At 36.7% G+C, this 22,263-nt stretch overlaps 6 protein-coding genes and 1 long non-coding RNA gene across 8 annotated transcripts; 6 read left to right on the top strand and 1 right to left on the bottom strand.

The window, feature by feature from the left end:
* The first annotated feature begins 10 nt into the window (after positions 1-10).
* LOC124181595 (rapamycin-insensitive companion of mTOR) lies at positions 11-6,883 on the top strand. The gene is made up of 9 exons (XM_046568301.1): positions 11-328; positions 395-442; positions 881-1,037; positions 1,326-4,544; positions 4,776-4,905; positions 5,036-5,400; positions 5,581-5,683; positions 6,140-6,247; positions 6,382-6,883. Exons 1-9 carry the CDS (start codon positions 274-276, stop codon positions 6,763-6,765), a joined length of 4,569 nt encoding a protein of 1,522 aa, XP_046424257.1. The 5' UTR covers positions 11-273; the 3' UTR covers positions 6,766-6,883.
* A 230-nt stretch (positions 6,884-7,113) lies between these two features.
* On the top strand, positions 7,114-9,164 carry LOC124181616 (prostaglandin reductase 1-like). The gene is made up of 4 exons (XM_046568335.1): positions 7,114-7,535; positions 8,005-8,290; positions 8,371-8,644; positions 8,713-9,164. Exons 1-4 carry the CDS (start codon positions 7,430-7,432, stop codon positions 9,052-9,054), a joined length of 1,008 nt encoding a protein of 335 aa, XP_046424291.1. The 5' UTR covers positions 7,114-7,429; the 3' UTR covers positions 9,055-9,164.
* Positions 9,165-9,918: 754 nt separating this feature from the next.
* LOC124181615 (prostaglandin reductase 1-like) lies at positions 9,919-12,710 on the top strand. The gene is made up of 4 exons (XM_046568334.1): positions 9,919-10,193; positions 10,424-10,709; positions 11,014-11,287; positions 11,398-12,710. The coding sequence occupies exons 1-4, from the start codon at positions 10,088-10,090 to the stop codon at positions 11,737-11,739; spliced, it is 1,008 nt and encodes a 335-aa protein (XP_046424290.1). The 5' UTR covers positions 9,919-10,087; the 3' UTR covers positions 11,740-12,710.
* Positions 10,235-11,153, bottom strand: LOC124181621. Its single transcript, XR_006870513.1, has 2 exons — positions 11,027-11,153; positions 10,235-10,732 (listed from the first exon to the last, which is right to left on the bottom strand). It is a non-coding gene; the product is annotated as an uncharacterized LOC124181621 (long non-coding RNA).
* Positions 12,711-12,965: 255 nt separating the features above from the next.
* On the top strand, positions 12,966-15,867 carry LOC124181614 (prostaglandin reductase 1-like). The gene is made up of 4 exons (XM_046568333.1): positions 12,966-13,459; positions 14,627-14,912; positions 15,014-15,287; positions 15,424-15,867. The coding sequence occupies exons 1-4, from the start codon at positions 13,354-13,356 to the stop codon at positions 15,763-15,765; spliced, it is 1,008 nt and encodes a 335-aa protein (XP_046424289.1). The 5' UTR covers positions 12,966-13,353; the 3' UTR covers positions 15,766-15,867.
* A 1,434-nt stretch (positions 15,868-17,301) lies between these two features.
* LOC124181613 (prostaglandin reductase 1-like) lies at positions 17,302-19,469 on the top strand. The gene is made up of 4 exons (XM_046568332.1): positions 17,302-17,818; positions 18,211-18,499; positions 18,754-19,027; positions 19,112-19,469. Exons 1-4 carry the CDS (start codon positions 17,713-17,715, stop codon positions 19,451-19,453), a joined length of 1,011 nt encoding a protein of 336 aa, XP_046424288.1. The 5' UTR covers positions 17,302-17,712; the 3' UTR covers positions 19,454-19,469.
* Positions 19,470-19,764: 295 nt separating this feature from the next.
* LOC124181611 (prostaglandin reductase 1-like) lies at positions 19,765-22,092 on the top strand. Of its 2 annotated transcripts, XM_046568329.1 has the most exons (5): positions 19,765-19,914; positions 20,076-20,281; positions 20,685-20,970; positions 21,135-21,408; positions 21,555-22,092. In XM_046568329.1, the coding sequence occupies exons 2-5, from the start codon at positions 20,095-20,097 to the stop codon at positions 21,894-21,896; spliced, it is 1,089 nt and encodes a 362-aa protein (XP_046424285.1). In that variant the 5' UTR covers positions 19,765-19,914; positions 20,076-20,094; the 3' UTR covers positions 21,897-22,092. The 2 variants fall into 2 exon arrangements, with proteins under 2 accessions (XP_046424285.1, XP_046424284.1); XM_046568328.1 differs by lacking the exon at positions 19,765-19,914 and having other exon boundaries at positions 19,981-20,281.
* Positions 22,093-22,263: the final 171 nt, after the last annotated feature.

Below are 22,263 nucleotides of genomic sequence, written 5' to 3'. Positions count from 1 at the left end.
AGCGAAAAGCTTCGATTGTTTTCCGATCTTACTGTGGCACCTATACGTGCCTATGTAGAATTTTTTTTTAGATTCTACACAATCGAAAGTACACTATGCGAGTTCAACGTCCGTACGTGTGTCACTTGAATCAAATCATACTTGATTCATCAATAATTAAAGCCGTGATAGTACTTCGGTGTTTTAAGAATGAAATATCCTTTGTTTAAAGATACTATTAAATGGACGAAAGTATTAAATGTCCCTGTGGATAGCGGCCGGCAGTGAATAGCAATGGCTAGTTGGATGATTCGTGGAAGGAGTTCACGGTCTAATAGATCTCATAAAAGTATGCTCATTTTTCACATATTTTGAATGAACTCATTATCGAAAACTAATTCATTTGTTGCCGCAGGTCATCTTGATGGCGAAGACAATTCCGTGCAACTGGATCTGTCAAAAGGTTAGTAACCTAGCCCTAACCTGTCAATCTTACTTTCGAATGTTATACAACAGTATGTCTAATAATCACAGCAATTAAAATACCAATAATAACAATAACAGTTGAATATCTCCAACAATAACAATTCTCCAGTGTCAAACTAATCTGGAAATTTATTTTCCAACTGTAACGTGAAAACCATAGCACTGGGCATCTCAAACTTACTTTCTTATCACATTCATCTCGAATTTCTTTGCTTTTCAAAGTCAGATGTGAATATTTTATGAACCCTTCAATATCGGTACTAATTGAAAGTTTATATCCATACTCTTACTTATAGCAATAAGTAAATATCTGGAAAAAAGTAAAAATATCTTGCTCGTCACAATTCTAAACACTAACTTTACCTCTCTTTCTATTATCACAAATGCCTCTTGATACGAATGATTTGTTTTGTAGATATAAAAGAAAATGTACAAGAGGTATTAACGAATCTATGTCAACGCCAAGGAATATCCAACGTAAGAAAATTAGCTTATCTAAATGCTATTGTGAAATTCATCAGCGAGAATGATCTTGTGGAATATGGGTACTGTAATAAGGAATTATTTTGTTGGTGAGATATTGATTTATGTTATTTGTACTTTATTATTAAATATATAGCATGAGGTATTCTGTAAATTCGTCAACTATCATCCTTTAAAAGTTTTACTTAATATCACATATGTTATATCTTTTACCTTTTAAATATCCAAAAGTACAATCGTAATGTGAGAACTGATGTTGAAATATACCTTATGATGTAGACTAGTTCCTAGTAGTAATATGGTTGGCCTTCCTGACTCTCAAAATATATTGTTAACAATGTTTTGTTTTCTTAAAAATCGTGATTTTTTCTTTACAGTCTTCGTATTGGACTTATCAATGAAGCCACACAAGTCCGTGCAGCAGCTTTACGTGCAGTGCGATATATGCTTAAAAAAGAGCAGGATGTTATTATGCTGAATAAACTACAATATCCATACTTGGTTGCGCGAAGTATGGATTTAAATTTAAGGAATGAAATTGAAAGGATACAGGCGCTAAGACTAGTCAGACGAATCTTACTATTAGCCCCTAAGCACTTCAGCCCCGGACTTGCCAGGTCTTTAATAAGTTTGACAAATGGGGGCGTAGAAGAAAAGGATCCAATATTTCGTGCCTTTCTGGCAGCTGTGTGCGAACTAGGGGTATTAAACTCAGATTTATTAATAAGTTGTGGTGGTGTTGGAGCCCTAACCAGAGCTGCTATGACTGGACAGAGTCCAGCGATTACAGAGTCTGTTGTCGGTGTTCTTTTAAAACTATTGGGAAACCCAGAGACGAGAAACGGAGTTTCTTTACTGTGTCTTGCTGCACCTTATTGCGAACTCCATTCAACCGGTATTGAGAGAACAAAGGAAGAACGAGAACAAAGATTTGCAGCGAGCAAGCTGGCCTTGTTAAGTGTCCTACGTTCATATACTGGTATAATACACTTCTGTCATCCAAATGATAGTTCTGGTCTTAAAGCAATTGCTGGTATTCTGTATGTGGAGCAACTGGAAGTACGTGGTGCTGTTCTTGAGCTTCTCTACGAATTACTTGGGCTCCCACTGCCTGCATGGACAGATGAACCAGATGTCGCGTTAGCCGCAGTTGACCCAAGTCGTACACGAGATTCTTGGAAGCTCTCTGAAGGATTTGTGGCAGCCGAAGGGAAATCTATACTACCACCACTTTCCAGGCATAGACCTAATATCGTCGAGTTGCACTTGGCACTGTTGGTATATGCCCTGCTTGAGTGCGGCCTTCACAAAGCTCTTGCAGAGACTATTGTGACTTCGGATACCTTCATATCTGTACGAGCTGCTGTGCTCTTAGGAGCATTACTACATTTAGCTCACGCACTGCTTCCTCCAGAAGCTTGCGATCTTACTCCACCTTTGCCAAATTTACTGGAACATGCTAGCGCGGGTAGACATCAAGCTTTAGCGGCTGTTGCAATCCTGGGAAGAATGCATACAGTTATGAGACGGAGACCGGCACCTGCTAGTCTCTTTCTCGATCGAGTATTACAAGCAGGCACTTGGTTGAGGCCCACTTTGCCTCGGCGGCAAAGACCTACTAGTCGACATTGGCTGCGAAGGGAATCCCCTACGACACCCCTTCTGAGAGATGCTCATGTAATCACTTTCAAGGATGCACTGGCATGGAATTGGCCTGTTGTACGGTCCATATTACGCTCTAGAGATGACGCCCTGCGCAAGCTCCAAGACTCTGATCACAGACTATTTGTGAAACGTTTGGTGAGGTACTTCAAACCTTCGTGTAATCAATACAGTCGAGTAGAATTGGGAACGAATGCCGTATTGGCAAGAGAAGCTACGTTGGCAGGATGTGACTTGATCAATTGTCTACTTGAACTCCATGAGCCTGAGGGTAACCATTTACTGGCCGAACTCGTTGGCGATGTCGCAGAGCAAGTAACAGCTATTACATCAATGCAATCTGCTCATGACTGCTTATTTTCACCAAGACACATGTCAACGACCTGTTGTCAAAAGTATTTTCTATTCCTTGGTCAATTAAGTCATTCTGCCAAGGGAACAGTCGTCTTAAATCGGTTTAATTTACTTGAAAAACTGCAAAACCTTGCACTTGCAACAAACCACGACTGTTACGTAAAATTGATAACGTCCAGTCTGGATTATTCTAACGAAGGTATACCGCGTAAGGTATTTAATAAAATAATTGTTGAAGCACAGCTTGAAAGTACAAGGCTCTATGCAACTCACTTTTTGCGTGTAATATTAAGAGCTCCACTGTTAGATGCTCATCAATGGGCAATCGGACTTCTCTGGGGTAGATTGAAAGATGCAAGTAAAATTGTGGCTTTAGCTGCATTGGAGGTGTTACATGAAGCTTGTGACGAAGTCGAAAATTTGGAAGTACTTTTTCGTCAACGACAAACCAACACGAATTGGGCTAATTGGATGGATCATTTGGGAGACCGGGGATATTTATTGAAGATCCGGCTTTACTCATTGCATTCCATCTTTGGTAGTCTATCTTCACCAACTGATGAATTGGAAAAGTGGATAAATCCTGGTGGGTTTTCTGAAAGATACGTTGGGCTAGTTGACGGGGAGATACATGATTCCCTTACACGCCGCCAAAGAGGAGAAAATGGTACTTATCATAGGAGATCTAGTCAAAATCTCCCTCAGACACATGATGTCTTTATTCCACCCCATTTAATTGGCCAACTGGTACAGCATGATGCAGGAATAGAGTTGCTGTTGCGCCGCAATGTGATTCAACGACTCATTCATATAATGATGGTATTTCATATGGAATGTGGTAACATGAAACTTGATTTGGATTCAAAAAATAACAAAGGAAACCGTTTGATCCTTGACGATGGGCATATACTGTCAACTGAGTCAGGTACAGATGACACATTAGAATCGAGTCGTTTGGAAACGATCATCGATTCGGAGGATGTAGAACAGATAGATCTACCTTGGAGAACATCGTCCCCGTGCAAATCTTGGAAGGCAGAGTCTTTGGTCGAGTTTAGGCGAAAGTCAAGTTACGATGAGTCGTTGCGAAGCACTCCTGAACAAAGCTGGAAAGGAGATACTGAAACTCGGGATGATCCTTCAGCTGACATTGATAGTAGGATAATGAAAGTGAAATCGGCATTGTGGTCTCTGGGACATGCAGGAACGTCTGTGATGGGTGTTCAATTATTGAACAATTTGGGAATTATAGGTGTAATCGTGTCAATGGCGGAGTCCTGCCCCTATTATTCGGTTCGTGCGACAGCGATGTACACTCTCAGCTTAATTGCAATAACACACTCTGGTGCAGATATATTATTAACTTATAATTGGCCTTGTGTTAGACACAAGCGCGGAGAACAATGGCCAATCGTTCCTCCTCGTAGTCCTTATCCTATGCCAAGTCCTCTCCCAGTACACCGGCACCACCGAAGTCTAAGTGATGGAAAACCAGAATTACCAGAGCCCGTAGTCCACAGGAGTAGGAATCGCTCGGAAAGTGCTGCTACAGACCTTGAGGCTCGACGCTACCCATTCCTGTAAGTAGTTTTGTATAGCTTGCATAAAAGATATATTGTGTGATTTTTAAGGTTTCGTTAGTCATCATTGAAACTACCATTATGTTATTTTGTGATCTCTCGAGTAGAAATTTACACTTTCTAATTACTTTACTCTACCTTTACTTGCTGAAGCTTCTCATCAGAAATGTGATTCAATTGAAAGAATAATTTTTAAATATATAAACTTTATACTCAAAACATTGAATTCAGGGACCGAGGCGATACACCAAGTCCCATTGCAAGTACAGCACGATTTAGTCAGCATGATGCAGATGGTTATGCTCGTATTCGAAGTTTTCAACGTCACCATAGACCAAGCTACTCTCGAAGCAGCCTTGAGGTAATTTATTTAGATTCAGTTCAATTTATTGGTCTATTTAATTTATATGGGACTCCGTACTTCAAAGCAATTTATAGATATAAAATTATTTTCATTGCTACTTAACTTTAGTGCTCCACTTTTGCTACAGATGTACAGTTTGGATGAACGCTTATCACAACTTAGTATTGCTGATTCGGAGCCTCCTCGAAGTTGGGTACCAGATCATGCAGTAACTCAAACACCACCTCCTGAGAATGGATTAATGAATCAGTGTTACATGGGAATTTGTTTACCAAGAACATTGACAGCCATATTTCCAGACCCTCCTAAACCAGTTCCTTCAACATTTTCCGAAGATATTTCTAAACAAGAAGATGACATACCAAGAACTAGTGATGAATCAGCCTCTGGTAATCAAACAGAAGGAGAACATAGTCGTATATGTTTAGTTTGCAATAGTAAAATGAATTTAAAAAGCCAGGAAAGTGAAGAGGGTGAAACAAAATTGAACAGGTTTGTAAGCTAAATTGGAAATAAATTTGTTTGCACCAGTTTGGCTAATTAGATTCCCACATTGGTTGCTTATGTTTGGCTATACGGAATCTTTATAAATATTCATTACATTTCAGTGAAATTAATAATTTTGAGAACATTGTATACCATCATTATTTAAAGAAATCTACTTTTGTGCAGGGAAATTTTGAGGCACGTCGAACGTCTCGCGAATCCTGTTTGGTATAGGAACAGTCGGCAAGCACTGCTCAGACTGAGGCAGCAATGTCCCGAAAAGTTCCAGGTAAAAAGAATAGTTGCATTATTCCATACTAAGTACCGTACAGCACTAAAAAAATTACATTTGTGTTGCGGAGGTCATACAGATCTAATTGAGCCTATGGGCTAAATAATGGCTTAAGTTGACTTAAGTGTAGACAAGAAAAGGGGAAGTAAAGATTCAGCAGTCGGTATTTCAGTATGGTGTGCACGCCACTTATTATGGTCACTGCAGCATTAAGAGTTGACAGAATCATCCAGAATTTATAGTGAATGTAGACTATACCTCAGACCGAGATCAGTGTATTTGAAAAAATAACTCAAGTTGACTTGAGCTGTTTCCTTACCCATAGGCTCAATTATTTCAGGCAAAGTTGAAGTAAAAGCAAGTGAAAATAAATTGTTCATGAATTATTATTGAAATTTCTTGGGTGATCTCCAATTCACATAACAGCTAATTGTATTCATGTCCTTCTGTCAGGGTACCTGCCTCTTCTCAGAGGTTGGAGCACGTTTAGCTAGTGGTACCTACAGATTGCAAGCTCGACAATTTCTTCAAGAATTATTTCTGGATTCCTCTTTTGACGCTGTAAGTTGTGATCATATTCTGATGAATGAAAATTACAATTTTTATACACAGCTATGTGTTTGAGATTACTGAGTAAAAACTGCAAAGTCTTTTCCTTGTTCGAAGGCTTGAACTTTTTCTTTACGTATTTACAGCTTTACACTGAACCATTGAGTATATTGAAAATTCCAATTGGTACTGAAGAGAATCCAGTCCATTCAATAAAATCGCAATTGCCTGTTGAAAATGTCCACAAGAAACCAGTGTCGGTATCACTAGAAAACAGAGTCAACGGTCGGTCGCATTACCCGGATTCACAATTGGAGACTCTTTCGATTGTGACTGAAGAAACGAACGCCGATTCACAAACATCATTACCAGGTGGGAGAAGTAAGAATACATCTAGCCGAATAGACTTGTGTAGTGATGAAAAAATCATTGCTGAGATTTTGAAACCAGAGGAGAGGATACGAGTATCTAAAAGTTCTGACAAGTTATTAAAAATCACAAATACCAGTACTGCCTTCAGCCTCGATTAATATTCCTCGTTTTGTAAACTACTGTACATATTTTGTATCAAAGTATCCATGTAAAAAAAAGAAGAAACAAAGAAAGAACAATTAAAGAGACACTGCCAGTATTACATCCATTTTGTCGCCCTATCCTTACAATTAAAGCTGATTGACATTACGTGTATTCCAGCGGTGCATAATGAAATTGGATGAGGTATTACTTGAAAATTATGAAACTCTGTAGGCTGATGATAAGTATTGCATGCTTTATTTCACCTAAAAGAAGTATTACATAACACTACGACTTCTCTGTGTCATTTAAAAATTATTTACATTCTAGCGTGTACATGGAAAAGTAAAAGTTCCGGCATGTTAATGATTTGCAATAACTAACAGAATATTTTTTCATTTGTTCCGATGCAATTCAAGTGTATGGAATCTTGTATTCTGCGTATAGATAGGGCCCAACTCAGTCAGATTACTGCCAGATTAGTATCGTATGTCGATCATCAATTCAAGTATAAGCCTCTCACGACAGGTCGATGTTATTATTTTCATAAAGAGATATACTAGCTCATGCTATAAAACTGGGTGAAGTTTTATGTGCCTCTGTATTTATTCTCTACCAAGTGATATACTTACTGTATTGGATAGATCGGTTCCAACTTTTCAACAGTAATTTTCACAGACAATGGTGATCACCAAGAAATATGTGTTGACAAAACATTTTGAAGGCGAGCCCAAGCGGTCAGATTTGACTTTGGTGGAGGAGAAGTTACCTGCTCTGAAGCCTGGAGGTAAATGTAGAAATTTTTCACTGGTCACAAATAAGATAAAGTCGTTGTTTCTGTGGTTCCTCATTGATATTTAGAGTAGCTCCTTTCATCCATCAGGCAAAATAACAGTATTTACGTTGACAGAAATATTGGTGCACACAGATACAGGTACATTTCTCTAAGGTTACGACTATGGCATGACTTGTCATTGGTTGATGATTTAGCTAAAAACTAACTGAATTGTGTAACAATTGCAACACTGCAGACTATCAGTGTTGAGTTCCTGATTGGAGTACAAGTAATCAAATTTGCTTGTAACTATTAGTTCTATCAACGGTTGTATCATATATAGATATGTTAGCAGGTGTAGAAATTTATTATGGTATTTCATTTCTGAAGGCCATGATGTGGAAAATCTCTCCTTTGATGACTCACTAGATACAATGATATATCAAATACAACTTAATTAAGTAAATGAGAATGTTTTCAGAATTTCTTATCAGAGCAGAGTTTTTATCCGTTGATCCGGGCGTGAGAGCATATGAACCTAGACTTCCACTGGGTGCCACGATTATCGGATTTCAGATTGCTGAAATTGTAACGTCTAAAAACAGGGCTTATCCAGTTGGAAAACGTGTTGTTGCCAGTGTTGGCTGGCAAACGTACACTGTGATCGATGGGAATTTCGGTAGCAACAATGATCAATTTCTTTACATGCTGCCAGATTTCGATGGATTACCCATATCCTTGGGTCTGGGAGTGCTGGGTATGCCAGGGTAACGATGGTTGATTTGTTCCTCCTGAATGTTTCTATGAACTAGAAATATTTGATTACAATATTTCACCATTTTTATAGAAACTCTGCCTATTTCCCAATCATCGAAATTTTGCGACCAAAAGCTGGTGAAACTCTAGTTGTAAGTGGTGCAGCGGGAGCAGTCGGATCTCATGTTGGTCAGATTGGCAAGATTCGGGGATTGAAAATAATCGGAGTTGCTGGATCGGATGCAAAATGTAAATGGCTCACAGAAGAACTCGGATTTGACCATGCTATCAATTACAAAACTCAAAATGTCGCCGAAGTTTTGAGAGAAGTTGCGCCAAACAAAATTGATTGCTATTTTGACAATGTATGTGGTTCTAAAATTTATTACATATCATTGATTTTGATACCGAATTTGATTCTCACGTATTACAGGTTGGAGGAGATATATCTAGCATTGTACTTAATCAAATGAATGTTGGCGGTCGCGTCGCGGTTTGTGGTAGTATTTCCACATACAATGCAGACATTGAAGCGTTACCCAAAACTGATATCATTCAGCCCGCTGTACTCACTTCCCAATTAAAACTGGAAGGATTTATAGTGCTGCGTTGGAGGGATCGATGGATGGAGGGTATTGAACAGAATCTTAAATGGATAAAAGAAGATAAACTGAAATATCGCGAAACAGTTACAAATGGATTTGAAAACACGTTTGATGCATTTGTTGGGGTTTTGCGAGGAGATAATATTGGAAAAGCTATTGTCAAAGTGTAAAAACTTAGTTAGAATACGAAATTTTTGAAAGACATTCAAAAGAATCGATTATTGATGTTTGTATCATACTCAGAACATCTCATCGTTGATAAGAAATAAAAAAATAATATACGAGACGTAACGTTTCACTGATTGAACTTTCTGTAGATTATTATGTGTAATGTAACACATAATAGCATAAATATTATTCTTGTTTTAATTTGGTATTATAACTACATGTCTCTAGCTTTGAAATAGAAGAAAAAAAACCGCCAAGTCATCAGTATCATAGTTGGTGGCAGATGATGAGATTGGATAATGTAATGAAATACTTTCCGACATAAGTGGCTAAACTTTCAAGGGCAATGTACAGTAAATGTTTATACACAAATGTATCTATACATTGGTAAAACAGCCTAGTGAAGACCAAATTTTTCGTCATGCCACGTGCTGATCTCGTGTCAATGTCATAGCAATATTCTATCTCGCTTGTGTGCACAATCTTGACTGAAAAAAATAGACAATTAATACAAAGCGATAAATATAATTTTACCATATTATAACACACTTTCAAATTTTCGAACAATGGCATCACGATTATTACAATGACTAGTAGAAATCAACAGTATGGAAAATCAAGTTTTGTATTGAGTATTATGTAACGTACATAGCGCATGATATTCAATTCCATTGATACGTCATTACTCAATCAATATTTCAATATCATGTTAAACAACTAACATGTGTTGAAGAGAATGTGGTATGTTTTCATTTTAGTTATAAATATGGATGAAAAGACCGTTTCGAATTGAGCATCGCTGAGTGCAAAGATCGAGTGTATAGGTATCCCCATTGAGATGGCACCACTCTCCATTTATCAGACAATTGAGTGTAATCACCTACCAAAAGACTGTTGTACTTCAGTTTGTCTAAGACCAAACTAAGGTGCAGTTTGATAAACTGGAGAGGTCTACGATAAACACTTTGCTACAACACTGCCAAGAGTTAAATTAATTAATTCCAGTTTAACAGCATTAATCAAGGTTGTGCAATAATGGTTATTGCAAAAAAATACGTGTTGACGAATCACTTCAAGGGAGAGCCAAAAGCATCAGACTTGACGATCGTCGATGAAGAATTACCTGCTCTAAAAGATGGAGGTCTGTGTAGCAACGTTTGAATAAATATAAGATAAAGTGTATGCAGTGGCAAGTGGAATAATTTATTGACTATTCAACTCTGAAATTTGAATATGCTATTTAACTCAATTGAATCATTGACTCATTGAACATGCTTGTCAACATATTTGAAATTACCTAAGATCATTTGTTGCCTCGTGCATACAAATTTCATGGTTTAGTATTACAATTCACATAAAAATCATTTTTAGAATATCTCATCCAAGCTGAGTACTTATCTGTTGATCCGTACATGAGGGTGTACGCACAACGGTACCCAGTGGGAATTACGATGATTGGACGTCAAATTGGTAAGATAATAGCGTCTAAAAATAAAAACTATCCAGTTGGTAAACGAGTTGTTGCTAATGTGGGCTGGCGTACACACACCATCATTGATCCAAATTTGAAGGAGCACCTTGGTCAGCCACCATATATATTGCCTGATCTTGATACTCTACCCGCGTCTTTAGGTCTCGGAGTATTGGGCAGGCCAGGGTAAGATTGATATCAACCTCTATCTAAAATGAACATTTGGTCATATTGTAGATTTGATGTTACTGTGTGAAGATTTGCGCTGGTATTATTTTTACGTTTACTATTTGTATTCGATATTCTCAATGCGCTATTAAGTGCAATCTAAGAGAATTCAGAATAGAATAGTTTCATTTATGTATTCAGTATTGTGTTGTCATGACTATTGATAAACTAGTTTATTCTAATCATCTGATCTAACGAATATTTTTCCAAAGTCAAACCTGTGACATGTAACATTAACAGAAGTATTATATAATGTTTTTAGCAACACAGCCTACTTTGGATTAGTCGAAATCTGTCAGCCTAAAGCTGGGGAAACACTTGTAGTAAGTGGCGCAGCTGGTGCAGTTGGCTCTCATGTGGGACAGATTGGTAAGATTCTTGGATTGAAGGTGATTGGGATTGCGGGCTCTGATGCAAAGTGCAAATGGCTCAAGGAAGAACTTGGATTTGATCATGCTATCAATTATAAAACCCAAGATGTTACGGCAACTCTGAAGGAAGTCGCTCCTAACAAAGTTGACTGTTATTTTGACAATGTATGAATCTTCCTTATGATTACTTTAAAAAATGATTGCCTGGTGAAGTGCAACTTTCTCATTGCCTTCGATCCAATTGTTATGAACAGAGAATATTTTCACTTTCTCAGGTTGGAGGAGAGATCTCTAATATTGTAATGAATCAAATGAACACTTTTGGTCGTGTATCAATATGTGGAAGTATTTCCTCATACAATGCTCAGGTTGACGCTCTCCCAAAGTGTTCTATTGTTCAGCGAATAGTAGTCGGCTTACAATTGAGAATAGAAGGATTTATAGTGAGTCGTTGGGATCATCGTCTGATGGAGGGTATTGAGAAGAATCATCAATGGGTGAAGGACGGAAAGTTGAAGTACCGTGAAACAGTCACTAAAGGATTTATAAATATGTTTGAAGCTTTCGTTGGTATGTTGCAAGGAAAGAACACTGGAAAAGCTATTGTTGAAGTTTGAGATTCATGTCCACTTCCGCCCATTTTTACTCATGCAATAATATGAGGCTAACTTTAAGGAGATGTATAAAAGTAAAGGATTTTATATGTACCATATGATGATTCTATAATATATTTGGAATGAATTGTATGTTAGAAAGAAAAAATACCGTAAAGACTCTCATTAAAGTTTGATCTCTCTATTTTCTTCATCATCGATATTCCATAGAACAATATATTTTTGGCGTTTTCATCTATCAAATTTTACCCTAGAAAAGAATGAATTGTATATCGAAAGTACAGCGATGTGTTTGAACACCAGTTGCAGAACAGAATTTGTTTGTATGTTGACAAAATTTTATTCACTTTGGAGTTAGAGCGTTGAGCATCTCTCTATTTCTATCTTAAGGGTATTGAAAAAAATGTAGCCATAAAGTTTGTTCACGAAAACGAGTAGTGGAATATCACATTTCTTTATCTGGAAGAATATACATACAATGCAATGTTGATTTATTACCCAAATGTTCTATCATTCAGCTTGCTGTGATATTTAGACAATTGAAGATTGAGGGATTCATTTGTGAATCGGACTAATCGATGGATGGAGGGTAAAGAGAAGAATCTTCAGTGGCTGAAGTAGAATGAGCTGAAGTATAGTGAGACTGTCATTGAAAGATTTGAAAATATATTTGATGTATTTGTCAGCATGTTAGAAGGAAAATATACTGGTAAGACTGTAGTTAAAGTTTAATTCTCTACTTCGTTGTTTGTCACTGTAAAAATGCCATGGAATAATAATTTTTTTGCATTTTCATCCACCAATTATTATATCAAAACAAGTGGGCGTGAAGTACAATGAAAATACAGCAACTGATTTGAGCCTACGTCATGAACCTAGAAGCTTCATTTCTCGGCAAAACTTCAGTACCTCTGGAATATGCTCCAGGGTAGTGACTAACAAAAAATAAACTGTGTGTTTCTGTTGAAAACAAACTTCAAGGCTGCTGTCAACTTTATTTCCTAGACCATTGCCCTGAGGCATTAGTGTAATGCCTCAAAATTTAACTGAAATTACAGGAAATGTATTTAGATTAAATGAGCTGCCGGCATTTGAAATCTAGAAGTTAAGCTAGAGATGGAGTTAGTTCCCAACCAATACAACAGTACAAAAGAGTCACGTGCGGATGCTGATGGTAAAGATCTATTTTTAGAACTTGGTCCTAGTAGGCCTGAGAATGTGTTTGAGCATCTCTCTGTCTCTATCTGACGTACAAACAAGTAACGTCCCAGTCTGAAACCTGTTACATAAATACGAGATAAATTTGTAATTATGTAATATAATTATATTTTTATGTATAGCATAATTATCAATGCCTATGGATTTTTTTGTTTATCATCAAGTTATCTGTGGCATGTCAACCGAAAATTTGCACTACTTCAAAAATATTCCACTGATCGTGAAAAAATTGTGAATGTGTGCAAGTATTGTGTGTTTCTTATTGGTTACGGAGAGGGACTCTAGACGGTTAGTGGTATAAATTTTCTTGGGTCTGGACACCGGGATATTTATTCACTTCGTAGCGGTTGAATAGGTTCTTTCGACAAGTCGGTTTGAAATATCAGTTCAATATACACAATGGTTGTTGCTAAAAAATTTGTGATCAATAAATACTTTGAAGGAGAGCCCAAGCGATCAGATTTAAGTCTGGTTGAGGAAGAACTACCTGCACTGCAAAATGGAGGTATTGTATACATATTCTCGACTGAATTTAATTATTGAAACATGTTTCAAAGAGTTTTCATTATAGCGGATGTGTTTGCAATTAAAATTATGAATCTGTAGATTTACATATAAAGTTGTGTGTCTACACTTTATTATTGTACTGACATAATAATATATTTAGAAATAAATCATTTATTCTTTCATTTTGAATGTATGTTTCGCACTACAATTATTACATTTATGTTATAATAAAATCTGTGAATTATTTTAATGAGTCAAGATGGAAGAAATTATGGTAAAAGCATCGACTTGAGAGCACAAAATTCCAACATGGGACATTTTACGTCAACACGACTAGTCCTGACCTTCACCCTCTTGGATTTGCTCGACGATTTTTTGTATTGTCGTTCTAACTCTGAAAAGCATTCCAATTTTTTTCAGATTTTTCCCATACCCCTCCACGCCTCTAGGGCTCCTTAAATGATTATATTTTGACAGTGATTGCGACATTTTTGATGATTTAGAAAAAAATTACGTATATTCTGTAGCTATAACTGTATAAGAATGTTCCGACCAAAATTAAAGTGGGCAGGTAAATGGAAATTTATAATAAATCTTAATACATCTTTCCTAATACAACAACTACCTGCACATTTATATTAAAATTCGAAAAAAAATTAAAAATTCGAAATAATTTTTTTTTCAGTACATTGATGTTTGTATTTTATAAAAAATTTTGTAATAGTTTTACTAGGGAAGCTATATTGAACCCTGAAAATTCGGAAGTAAATTGAATTACCTAAGAAAAAATAATTAACTGGTTGAAAGATTAATAAAAAATTATTATTTTACCGGCCCGCTTTGATTTTGGTTGGGATATTTTTAGGTTTGGCTATAAAATTTATGTAATTTGTTTCATAATTTTTAAAAATGTCGCACTCGCTGATAAAATATTATCAATTAAGAAGCTCTGGGAGCATCAAGGGAGGTAGTAAAAATTTGATAAAATAATTGGAAGGCTTTTCAAAGTCTAAAGAACAATATATAAAATCGCGGACCAAATCCAAGAAAGTAAGGGTCAGACCCTTGTCGAATTGACGTGGAATACCTCATATGTATATGATATTGTGTTCATGTCTATTACACAATACCAAGTGCTGAATAACGAATGTTAATTTAATTTCAGAATATCTCATTGAAGCAAAGTTCTTATCTGTTGACCCATACATGAGGCCGTACGTATATCGCGTACCGTTGGGAAGCACAATGATTGGATCTCAAGTTGCTGAAATAATAGAAACAAAAAATCCATGTTTTCCTGTGGGTAAACATGTCATGGCCAATGTTGGATGGCGGACACACACTGTGGTTCGTGATGACGACAGAGGAGTCTTCGAACAGGCTCCCTACATCTTGCCTGATTTTGATGGCCTACCCCTGTCTGTTGGCTTAGGGGTACTGGGCATGCCAGGGTGAAAATGCACTAGATATTCTCAATCGAGACAAACTTCTAATTATGTTACGTAATTATGTTATATGGAGGTAAGAAATATCATACATGTTATGACTTCAGAAACACCGCGTATTTCGGATTTCTCGAAATTTGTAAGCCAATAGCTAAGGAAACATTGGTCGTAAGCGGTGCAGCTGGTGCGGTAGGATCCCACGTGGGGCAGATAGGCAAAATATATGGTTTGAAAGTAATTGGAATTGCGGGCTCTGACGCAAAGTGTAAATGGCTTAAAGAGGAACTTGGATTTGATCATGCTATCAATTACAAAACCCAAGATGTTGCTGCAGCTCTAAAGGAAGCTGCTCCAAACAAAGTTGATTGCTACTTTGACAATGTGCGTATGAATATTTTTAAGTACATTTACTACAGCGTTAAGTTTATAGTTTATTAACAATTTATAGAGGTTCTGTAGATTAATTGGAAAACAAGTAACCTCTGCAAATTCTAAAATATTATCTTTGTTCCTAAAGGTCGGAGGAGAAATTTCTACCATCGTGCTCGGTCAAATGAAACAGTACGGCCGAATTTCGGTATGCGGCTGTATTTCCAGTTACAATGCGGATCCCAATGCATTGCCTAAGGTTACTATCATTCAACCACTAATCCTATTCTCTCAATTGAGAATGGAGGGATTTATTGTGATGCGTTGGTTGAACCGATGGGAAGAGGGTATTAAACACAATCTTGAATGGATAAAGCAGAAGAAATTAAAGTATCAAGAAACTGTCACAGAAGGGTTTGACAATATGTTTGATGCATTCATTGGAATGTTGCAAGGAAAAAACACTGGAAAGGCTATTGTCAAAGTTTAAGATTTATTTCCATTTCCATTTATTTTGTCACATGCTTTTATTTTATAAGTATCATATGATGTTTGTACAATATATTTAAAATAAATGGATTGTACTATTCAATAATTTTTTATTCAATTAATATCTTTATGGGCTATTCCGCGTCAACCGGATCAGTCATCTCTCAGATATTTTTTTAATTTGGCATGTGGATTGTGTGTGAGGAGTTAGATTTTTGTGCCAAAGCGCGAATCTCATAATGCAAAATTCGATTTTTTATTAACAATAACAAATTAGACTCCCATTTTTTTCAAAAATTCATAACTTTGGCAAAAAATTAGATACAATATATTTTTTTTTTCAAATTACGCGGAAAGCTCCATAGAATTTAAAAAAAAATACTAAATGGTAAAAACAAGTTGTTATCAATTGTTTATTTAACATTTAATTTTTCAAAAATTTTTAAAACAGTGACTGACACGATCAAAAAATTTTTTTAAAATTCTGACATGTTCCTTGAACTATACTACAATCTGTGAATTAATTCCAGAGGGGTGTTTTTCTTCGTTTTTGAGTAAAAAATCATTAAAGGTGTCGATGCGCATGAAATTGCAGCGCGCCGAGTCTCTACGTAATGGCGGGCGACCGGTTGCCGTCCACCACTACCCCGCGGTGGCGTCGCAGCGTTATTTTAGAGTCATTTTCACGATGTAGGACATGATTGAAGAATCTGAAAAAAATACCGTACCTTCACAAGGCCTGCTCAAAGCGATAAGTGAAGTTTCAGGAATGTGTTTTTCACCGTTTTTTTATTACAGAGATTCAAAATAACGGTTACACACCATGAGAGTGCACATAAATCATAATAATTACATAACTTGCTACTTATTTTAAAATAAAAACACATTCTTGAAACTTCACTTATCGCTTTGAACAAGCCTTGTGAAGGTACAGTATTTTTTTCAGATTCTTTAATCATGTCCTACATCGTGAAAATGACTCTAAAATAACGCTGCGACGCCACCGCGGGGTAGCAGTGGACGGCAACCGGCCGCCCGCCATTACGTAGAGACTCGGCGCGCTGCAATTTCATGCGCATCGACACCTTTAATGATTTTTTACTCAAAAACGAAGAAAAACACCCCTCTGGAATTAATTCACAGATTGTAGTATAGTTCAAGGAACATGTCAGAATTTTAAAAAAATTTTTTGATCGTGTCAGTCACTGTTTTAAAAATCTTTGAAAAATTAATTGTCAAATAAACAATTGATAACAACTTTTTTTTACCATTTCATATTTTTTTTTAAATTCTATGAAGCTTTCCGCGTAATTTGAAAAAAAAAAATATATTGTATCTAATTTTTTGCCAAAGTTATGAATTTTTGAAAAAAATGGGAGTCTAATTTGTTATTGTTAATAAAAAATCGAATTTTGCATTATGAGATTCGCGCTTTGGCACAAAAATCTAACTCCCCCTACACAATACACATGCCAAATTAAAAAAATATCTGAGAGATGACTGATCCGGTTGACGCGGAATAGCCCTTATACATTTTAAGTACTTGTCATAGGTATATTTAAACGATATAGTATCATAGTTATAACCATACAGGTACGAGGTCAAATTTTATGTGCGAGTTTCATTACAGAAAAAATTTGACATTGATGTCAATTACATACAATACGAATAAACATATTGAACAAGCATGAAAATCCATAGTTCAAGTGCTCACAGATATTTCTACAATTGAGAAACACATATTGGTGACTCACTATTTTGATGTAGCCTTGTGTAGGTGTGTACTTGATCCCTACCTATTTGAAAATAGATAAAGGCTGACATGTGGTATAAAAAGAGCTGAGCAAAAATAAGTCCCTCATTTTGATGTGGCCGCGTGATTAATTAAGTCGTATTTCTGTAATTAAACTGTTTTGAACCCAACAGTCTGTTTAAAACATTTGATACAATGGTTATTGCAAAGAAATATGTGTTGGCCAAACATTTTGAAGGAGAGCCCAAACGTTCAGATTTACCAATTGTTGAGGAAGAATTACCTCCTCTGAAAGATGGAGGTACGTATAACAATATTCAATAACATGTTTTCCACTGTCCAAAACCGTTCTGAATAATGTTTTACATTCTGTAAAATGATATTGATTTTATTGGATATGACCCAATCCATTTGGATGTGAACAGGAAACCCGGTGGCCCTTTTCGATTGATCTCAAACTATTTTTTGGCTAAACTCTGAAACGCGTATCTCGTTAAATTGGTCCAAGAATGGCTTTCTATAGTTTGAGATCGATCGGAGAGTGTCACTGGATCTCCTGTTCGAATCCACAATGATTGGGTCATATGCAACTCACCTAAAGATATTCTACAACAAAATTCAATCCTTGATACACAGTGTTATGTGTGTTATATTTCATTGTTCAGTCATTAAAATTTAACCCATGTTTTTCAGAATATCTCATCCAAGCAGAATATTTGTCCGTTGATCCGTACATGCGAGTGTACGCACAGCGATACCCAGTGGGAATCACAATGATTGGAATTCAAGTTGGTAAAATTATAGAATCCAAACATAAGGATTTTCCAGTCGGCAAGCATGTTGTCGCTACAGTAGGTTGGCGTTCACACACTATAATTAATGGAAATGCAGGGTTATCAAGTCTTCGCATACCTGATTATATATTGCCTGATCTCGGCAGTCTCCCCGTATCTTTGGGTGTGGGAGTTCTGGGCATGCCAGGGTAGGTACAATTTCTATAATTGATCGATTTCTGATTAAATTGGAATGCCGATAGTGCTGTGTTGCCTGTTGTGTATGTGCCGTTGTAGAAGAGATTTTTGTCGAGTGATAAGATTACTTAAAAATAAAATCAGTGTAAGATTATCGAATATCACATAGTATATAGTACGTATTATGCAATATTAAGGTAAAGATTTGCGAATCATTGTACTTGGACCAGGTTTCGTTATACAGAGATCGCTTAAATAATTTCAGAAACACTGCATATTTTGGGCTTATTGAGCTCTGTCAGCCAAAGGCCGGTGAAACACTTGTAGTGAGCGGTGCAGCCGGTGGAGTTGGCTCTCATGTCGGGCAAATTGGAAAGATTCTCGGTATGAAAGTTATTGGGATTGCTGGTTCAGATGCGAAGTGCAAATGGCTAAAAGAAGAATTAGGGTTTGACTATGCTATTAATTATAAAACTCAAGACGTTGCTGTAGCTTTAAAGGAAGCTGCTCCGAATAAGGTTGACTGCTACTTCGACAATGTATGTGAAAATTTTCAATATTGCTACACAGTACCGATGTAATATTTCTATCACAATGTTATCACTTAATAATTGATATTTTAGGTTGGAGGAGAGATTTCTAGTATCGTTATGAATCACATGAATTTATTTGGCCGCGTCTCAGCATGTGGAAGTATTTCCTCCTATAATGCAGATGTTAAAGCATTGCCCAAGTGTTCCATCGTTCAACCCGCTGTCGTATTTTCGCAATTGAAGGTTGAAGGATTTATAGTAAATCGCTGGGCTGATCGATGGATGGAGGGTATAGAGAAGAATCTTCAATGGCTGAAAGAGAATAAACTGAAGTATCGCGAAACCGTCACAGAAGGATTTGAAAATATGTTCGATGCATTTGTTGAGATGATGAGAGGAGACAATGTTGGAAAGGCTGTTATTAAAGTTTAATTTCTCCACTCCTTTACCTGTTGGACTCCTTTATCAGTGCTCTATCTACACCTATACCAAATTATAACATGAAAAAAAAATCAATTCTGATATTATATTTCACCTATATACTTATGTGTAAATATAACATGTGGTTAGATAAACGAAAGATAAACAATCATTTGGATCGTAGTTTAGTCAGCTAGAGTAGGCTTTACTTGCTGTTGGTAAGTTGACTTTCAACTTCTGTGATCTTGGATATATCTTTCAATCCATTATAGTAATTTGTTCCTCTTTGAAAATAATGTTGATAATATAATACATTCATGCAGTTTAGTCTCAGTCACAGCAACATAAATTGCATGTTTTGCTACACAAACGCATAATATTTTCACTTCTATACACATGTTAATACACAACTGCGAACATAACCAGATTGCTCAATTGCCTGGAACTGTGTAACTCCAGGGTCCAAAGTTCAAGTATGAAGATAATCCCAAGCGAAGCATGACTTTGCATTATATTTTTAATTACTGTGTGGCTGTACCTATAATCTGGACAGTCTTCCTCCATCATAGATATATAATACATACATAATGTTGTTATCCCTTTCCAATGAGTAACGGAGTTATAAAACCAACAGGTATAAAATTGGATGAGCTATGATGAGATCATTATTCTCTCGCGGGCAGGTGCTCCTGACGAAAAGTTTCCAACCAAGAAGGATCAATTCAATACGTACAATGGTTATTGCAAAGAAATATGTTATTGGTAAATACTTCCAAGGAGAGCCAAAGCGTTCAGACTTACCACTTGTCGAGGAAGAGTTACCGCCTTTGAAAGATGGAGGTGAATATATGAGTTTTTAAAAAATATTAAGATCATCTCTGACATCTTCAAGAAAATTTTCATAAAGTAGATACGCGAGTGGTATTAAAAGCACGAAACTATAAAGTGGTTCTTTCAATATACTTTATATAATGACCGAGTTTGGACAAATGGAGATTGTTATATAATTTGTAATACTTTGTGTTTGACAAAATTCGTCAGAGGGTGAAAATTCAGTATTTATTCATTGACAAAGTTTAACATTATTTTCCATATTTATCGTCCACAAAATAATAATAGCAAAGCAAATGATTTTAACAAATCTGTACACTGATTTCTGCGAGACTCTTAATGCATGATATATCGTGTCATTCGTAAAGCAAGCTAATGAATCAATAACAAAGTAAATTGAAAATCATTTCAGAATATCTTATCCAGGCAGAGTATTTATCGGTCGACCCGTATATGAGACCTTATGTATATCGAGTACCACTTGGACGTACAATGATTGGTTCTCAAGTTGCAAAAATCATAGAGTCAAAAAATCCAAATTTCCCTGTCGGTCAGCGTGTTTTTGCTAATATTGGCTGGCGGACGCATACCGTAATTCGTGAAGATGCAGGTGGAGTCTTTGATCAGCCTCCCTACGTACTGCCTGATTTTGATGGCCTTCCTGCATCTCTTGGCTTGGGAGTACTGGGCATGCCAGGGTAGGAATGGTATCAATTTTTATTTACAGTAAATATTTGACTGAATACTTTCTGCATTAGCAAATCGCATGTTTATCGAATGGTCAAATGAATATAATTTTGGTAAATCACGTTTTTGTAGTATATTCAACGGTATACTGTACACTGTATACTGTGCATTACAGGAATACCAGTTATTTCGGATTTCTGGAAATATGTCAGCCAAAAGCCGGAGAAACATTGGTTGTAAGTGGTGCAGCAGGAGCGGTCGGATCCCACGTTGGACAAATTGGAAAGATTCTAGGATTAAATGTTATTGGAATTGCTGGTTCCGATGCAAAGTGCAAATGGCTCAAGGAAGAACTTGGCTTTGATCATGCTATCAACTACAAAACTCAAAATGTTGCCACAGCTCTGCGTGAAGCTGCTCCGAACAAAGTTGATTGTTACTTTGATAATGTATGTATGAGTTGTAGGCTCTTTAAAATCTCATTAAAAAATCTAAACGTAAATAAGCACCACATCTTGGCAAGGATCATTTAATTGCCGTTAGCATTTGAACATTGCAGTGCATACATGTTAAAATATAACTTTCATACTTACAGGTTGGAGGGGATATATCAGGAATTGTACTTAACCAGATGAATGTATTTGGTCGCATCTCAGTATGTGGAAGTATTTCTTCATACAACGCTGACATCAATGCAATGCCCAAGACCGCTATCATTCAGCCCGCGTTGGTCTTTGCACAATTGAAGATGGAAGGTTTCATAGTGATGCGTTGGAAGAATCGCTGGATGGAAGGCATTGAGCAAAACCTTAAATGGATAAAAGAGGGAAAATTGAAGTACCGCGAAACAGTTACGGATGGATTTGAAAATATGTTCGATGCATTTGTTGGCCTGCTGCAAGGGGAAAACACTGGAAAAGCAGTTGTCAAAGTTTAATTTTCAAGTACACAATATTACAGCGTTTCTACCTATTTCTATATATAAAACCACATCCCGCTGAGTATAATTCACGAACTGTACATATCACTGTAAAAAATTACCATGTGATGTCCATTTTTTTGCAAACGCATTTCCTGTCAATTTTTGCATTTGTATGTATGATGGTTTTAAGATTATACCGGTATTCTTTAAATACTTGTTTGTACTCAGTGCCGGCGTTAGGGGGGGGCGCGATGGGGCGACGGCCCAGGGCGCCAAATTTTGGGGGGCGATTGGTGGAGGTGGGATACTTCCCCCACCCCCCACCCCCCACAAAACTGGAACGCGTGGTGGATGGTGGGGATTGCTAAATGTTCGAGAGTGG

Source organism: Neodiprion fabricii, chromosome 4, assembly GCF_021155785.1.
Source record: "Neodiprion fabricii isolate iyNeoFabr1 chromosome 4, iyNeoFabr1.1, whole genome shotgun sequence".
NCBI classification, from domain to species: domain Eukaryota; kingdom Metazoa; phylum Arthropoda; class Insecta; order Hymenoptera; family Diprionidae; genus Neodiprion; species Neodiprion fabricii.
This window is presented reverse-complemented; position numbering and strand designations above follow the sequence as displayed.

Excerpts from the sequence above, each read along its gene's own strand:
- LOC124181615 (XM_046568334.1), top strand. The coding sequence starts at position 10,088 with ATGGTTATTGCAAAAAAATACGTGTTGACGAATCACTTCAAGGGAGAG. Across the intron at positions 10,194-10,423 it reads ACCTGCTCTAAAAGATGGAG|AATATCTCATCCAAGCTGAG; the intron begins GTCTGTGTAGCA and ends AATCATTTTTAG. Across the intron at positions 10,710-11,013 it reads GGAGTATTGGGCAGGCCAGG|CAACACAGCCTACTTTGGAT; the intron begins GTAAGATTGATA and ends TAATGTTTTTAG.
- LOC124181614 (XM_046568333.1), top strand. The coding sequence starts at position 13,354 with ATGGTTGTTGCTAAAAAATTTGTGATCAATAAATACTTTGAAGGAGAG. Across the intron at positions 13,460-14,626 it reads ACCTGCACTGCAAAATGGAG|AATATCTCATTGAAGCAAAG; the intron begins GTATTGTATACA and ends ATTTAATTTCAG. Across the intron at positions 14,913-15,013 it reads GGGGTACTGGGCATGCCAGG|AAACACCGCGTATTTCGGAT; the intron begins GTGAAAATGCAC and ends TTATGACTTCAG.
- LOC124181611 (XM_046568329.1), top strand. The coding sequence starts at position 20,095 with ATGATGAGATCATTATTCTCTCGCGGGCAGGTGCTCCTGACGAAAAGT. Across the intron at positions 20,282-20,684 it reads ACCGCCTTTGAAAGATGGAG|AATATCTTATCCAGGCAGAG; the intron begins GTGAATATATGA and ends AAATCATTTCAG. Across the intron at positions 21,409-21,554 it reads TTGATTGTTACTTTGATAAT|GTTGGAGGGGATATATCAGG; the intron begins GTATGTATGAGT and ends TCATACTTACAG.
- LOC124181616 (XM_046568335.1), top strand. The coding sequence starts at position 7,430 with ATGGTGATCACCAAGAAATATGTGTTGACAAAACATTTTGAAGGCGAG. Across the intron at positions 7,536-8,004 it reads ACCTGCTCTGAAGCCTGGAG|AATTTCTTATCAGAGCAGAG; the intron begins GTAAATGTAGAA and ends GAATGTTTTCAG. Across the intron at positions 8,645-8,712 it reads TTGATTGCTATTTTGACAAT|GTTGGAGGAGATATATCTAG; the intron begins GTATGTGGTTCT and ends CACGTATTACAG.
- LOC124181613 (XM_046568332.1), top strand. The coding sequence starts at position 17,713 with ATGGTTATTGCAAAGAAATATGTGTTGGCCAAACATTTTGAAGGAGAG. Across the intron at positions 18,500-18,753 it reads GGAGTTCTGGGCATGCCAGG|AAACACTGCATATTTTGGGC; the intron begins GTAGGTACAATT and ends AAATAATTTCAG. Across the intron at positions 19,028-19,111 it reads TTGACTGCTACTTCGACAAT|GTTGGAGGAGAGATTTCTAG; the intron begins GTATGTGAAAAT and ends TTGATATTTTAG.
- LOC124181595 (XM_046568301.1), top strand. The coding sequence starts at position 274 with ATGGCTAGTTGGATGATTCGTGGAAGGAGTTCACGGTCTAATAGATCT. Across the intron at positions 329-394 it reads GTCTAATAGATCTCATAAAA|GTCATCTTGATGGCGAAGAC; the intron begins GTATGCTCATTT and ends TTGTTGCCGCAG. Across the intron at positions 4,906-5,035 it reads ACTCTCGAAGCAGCCTTGAG|ATGTACAGTTTGGATGAACG; the intron begins GTAATTTATTTA and ends CTTTTGCTACAG.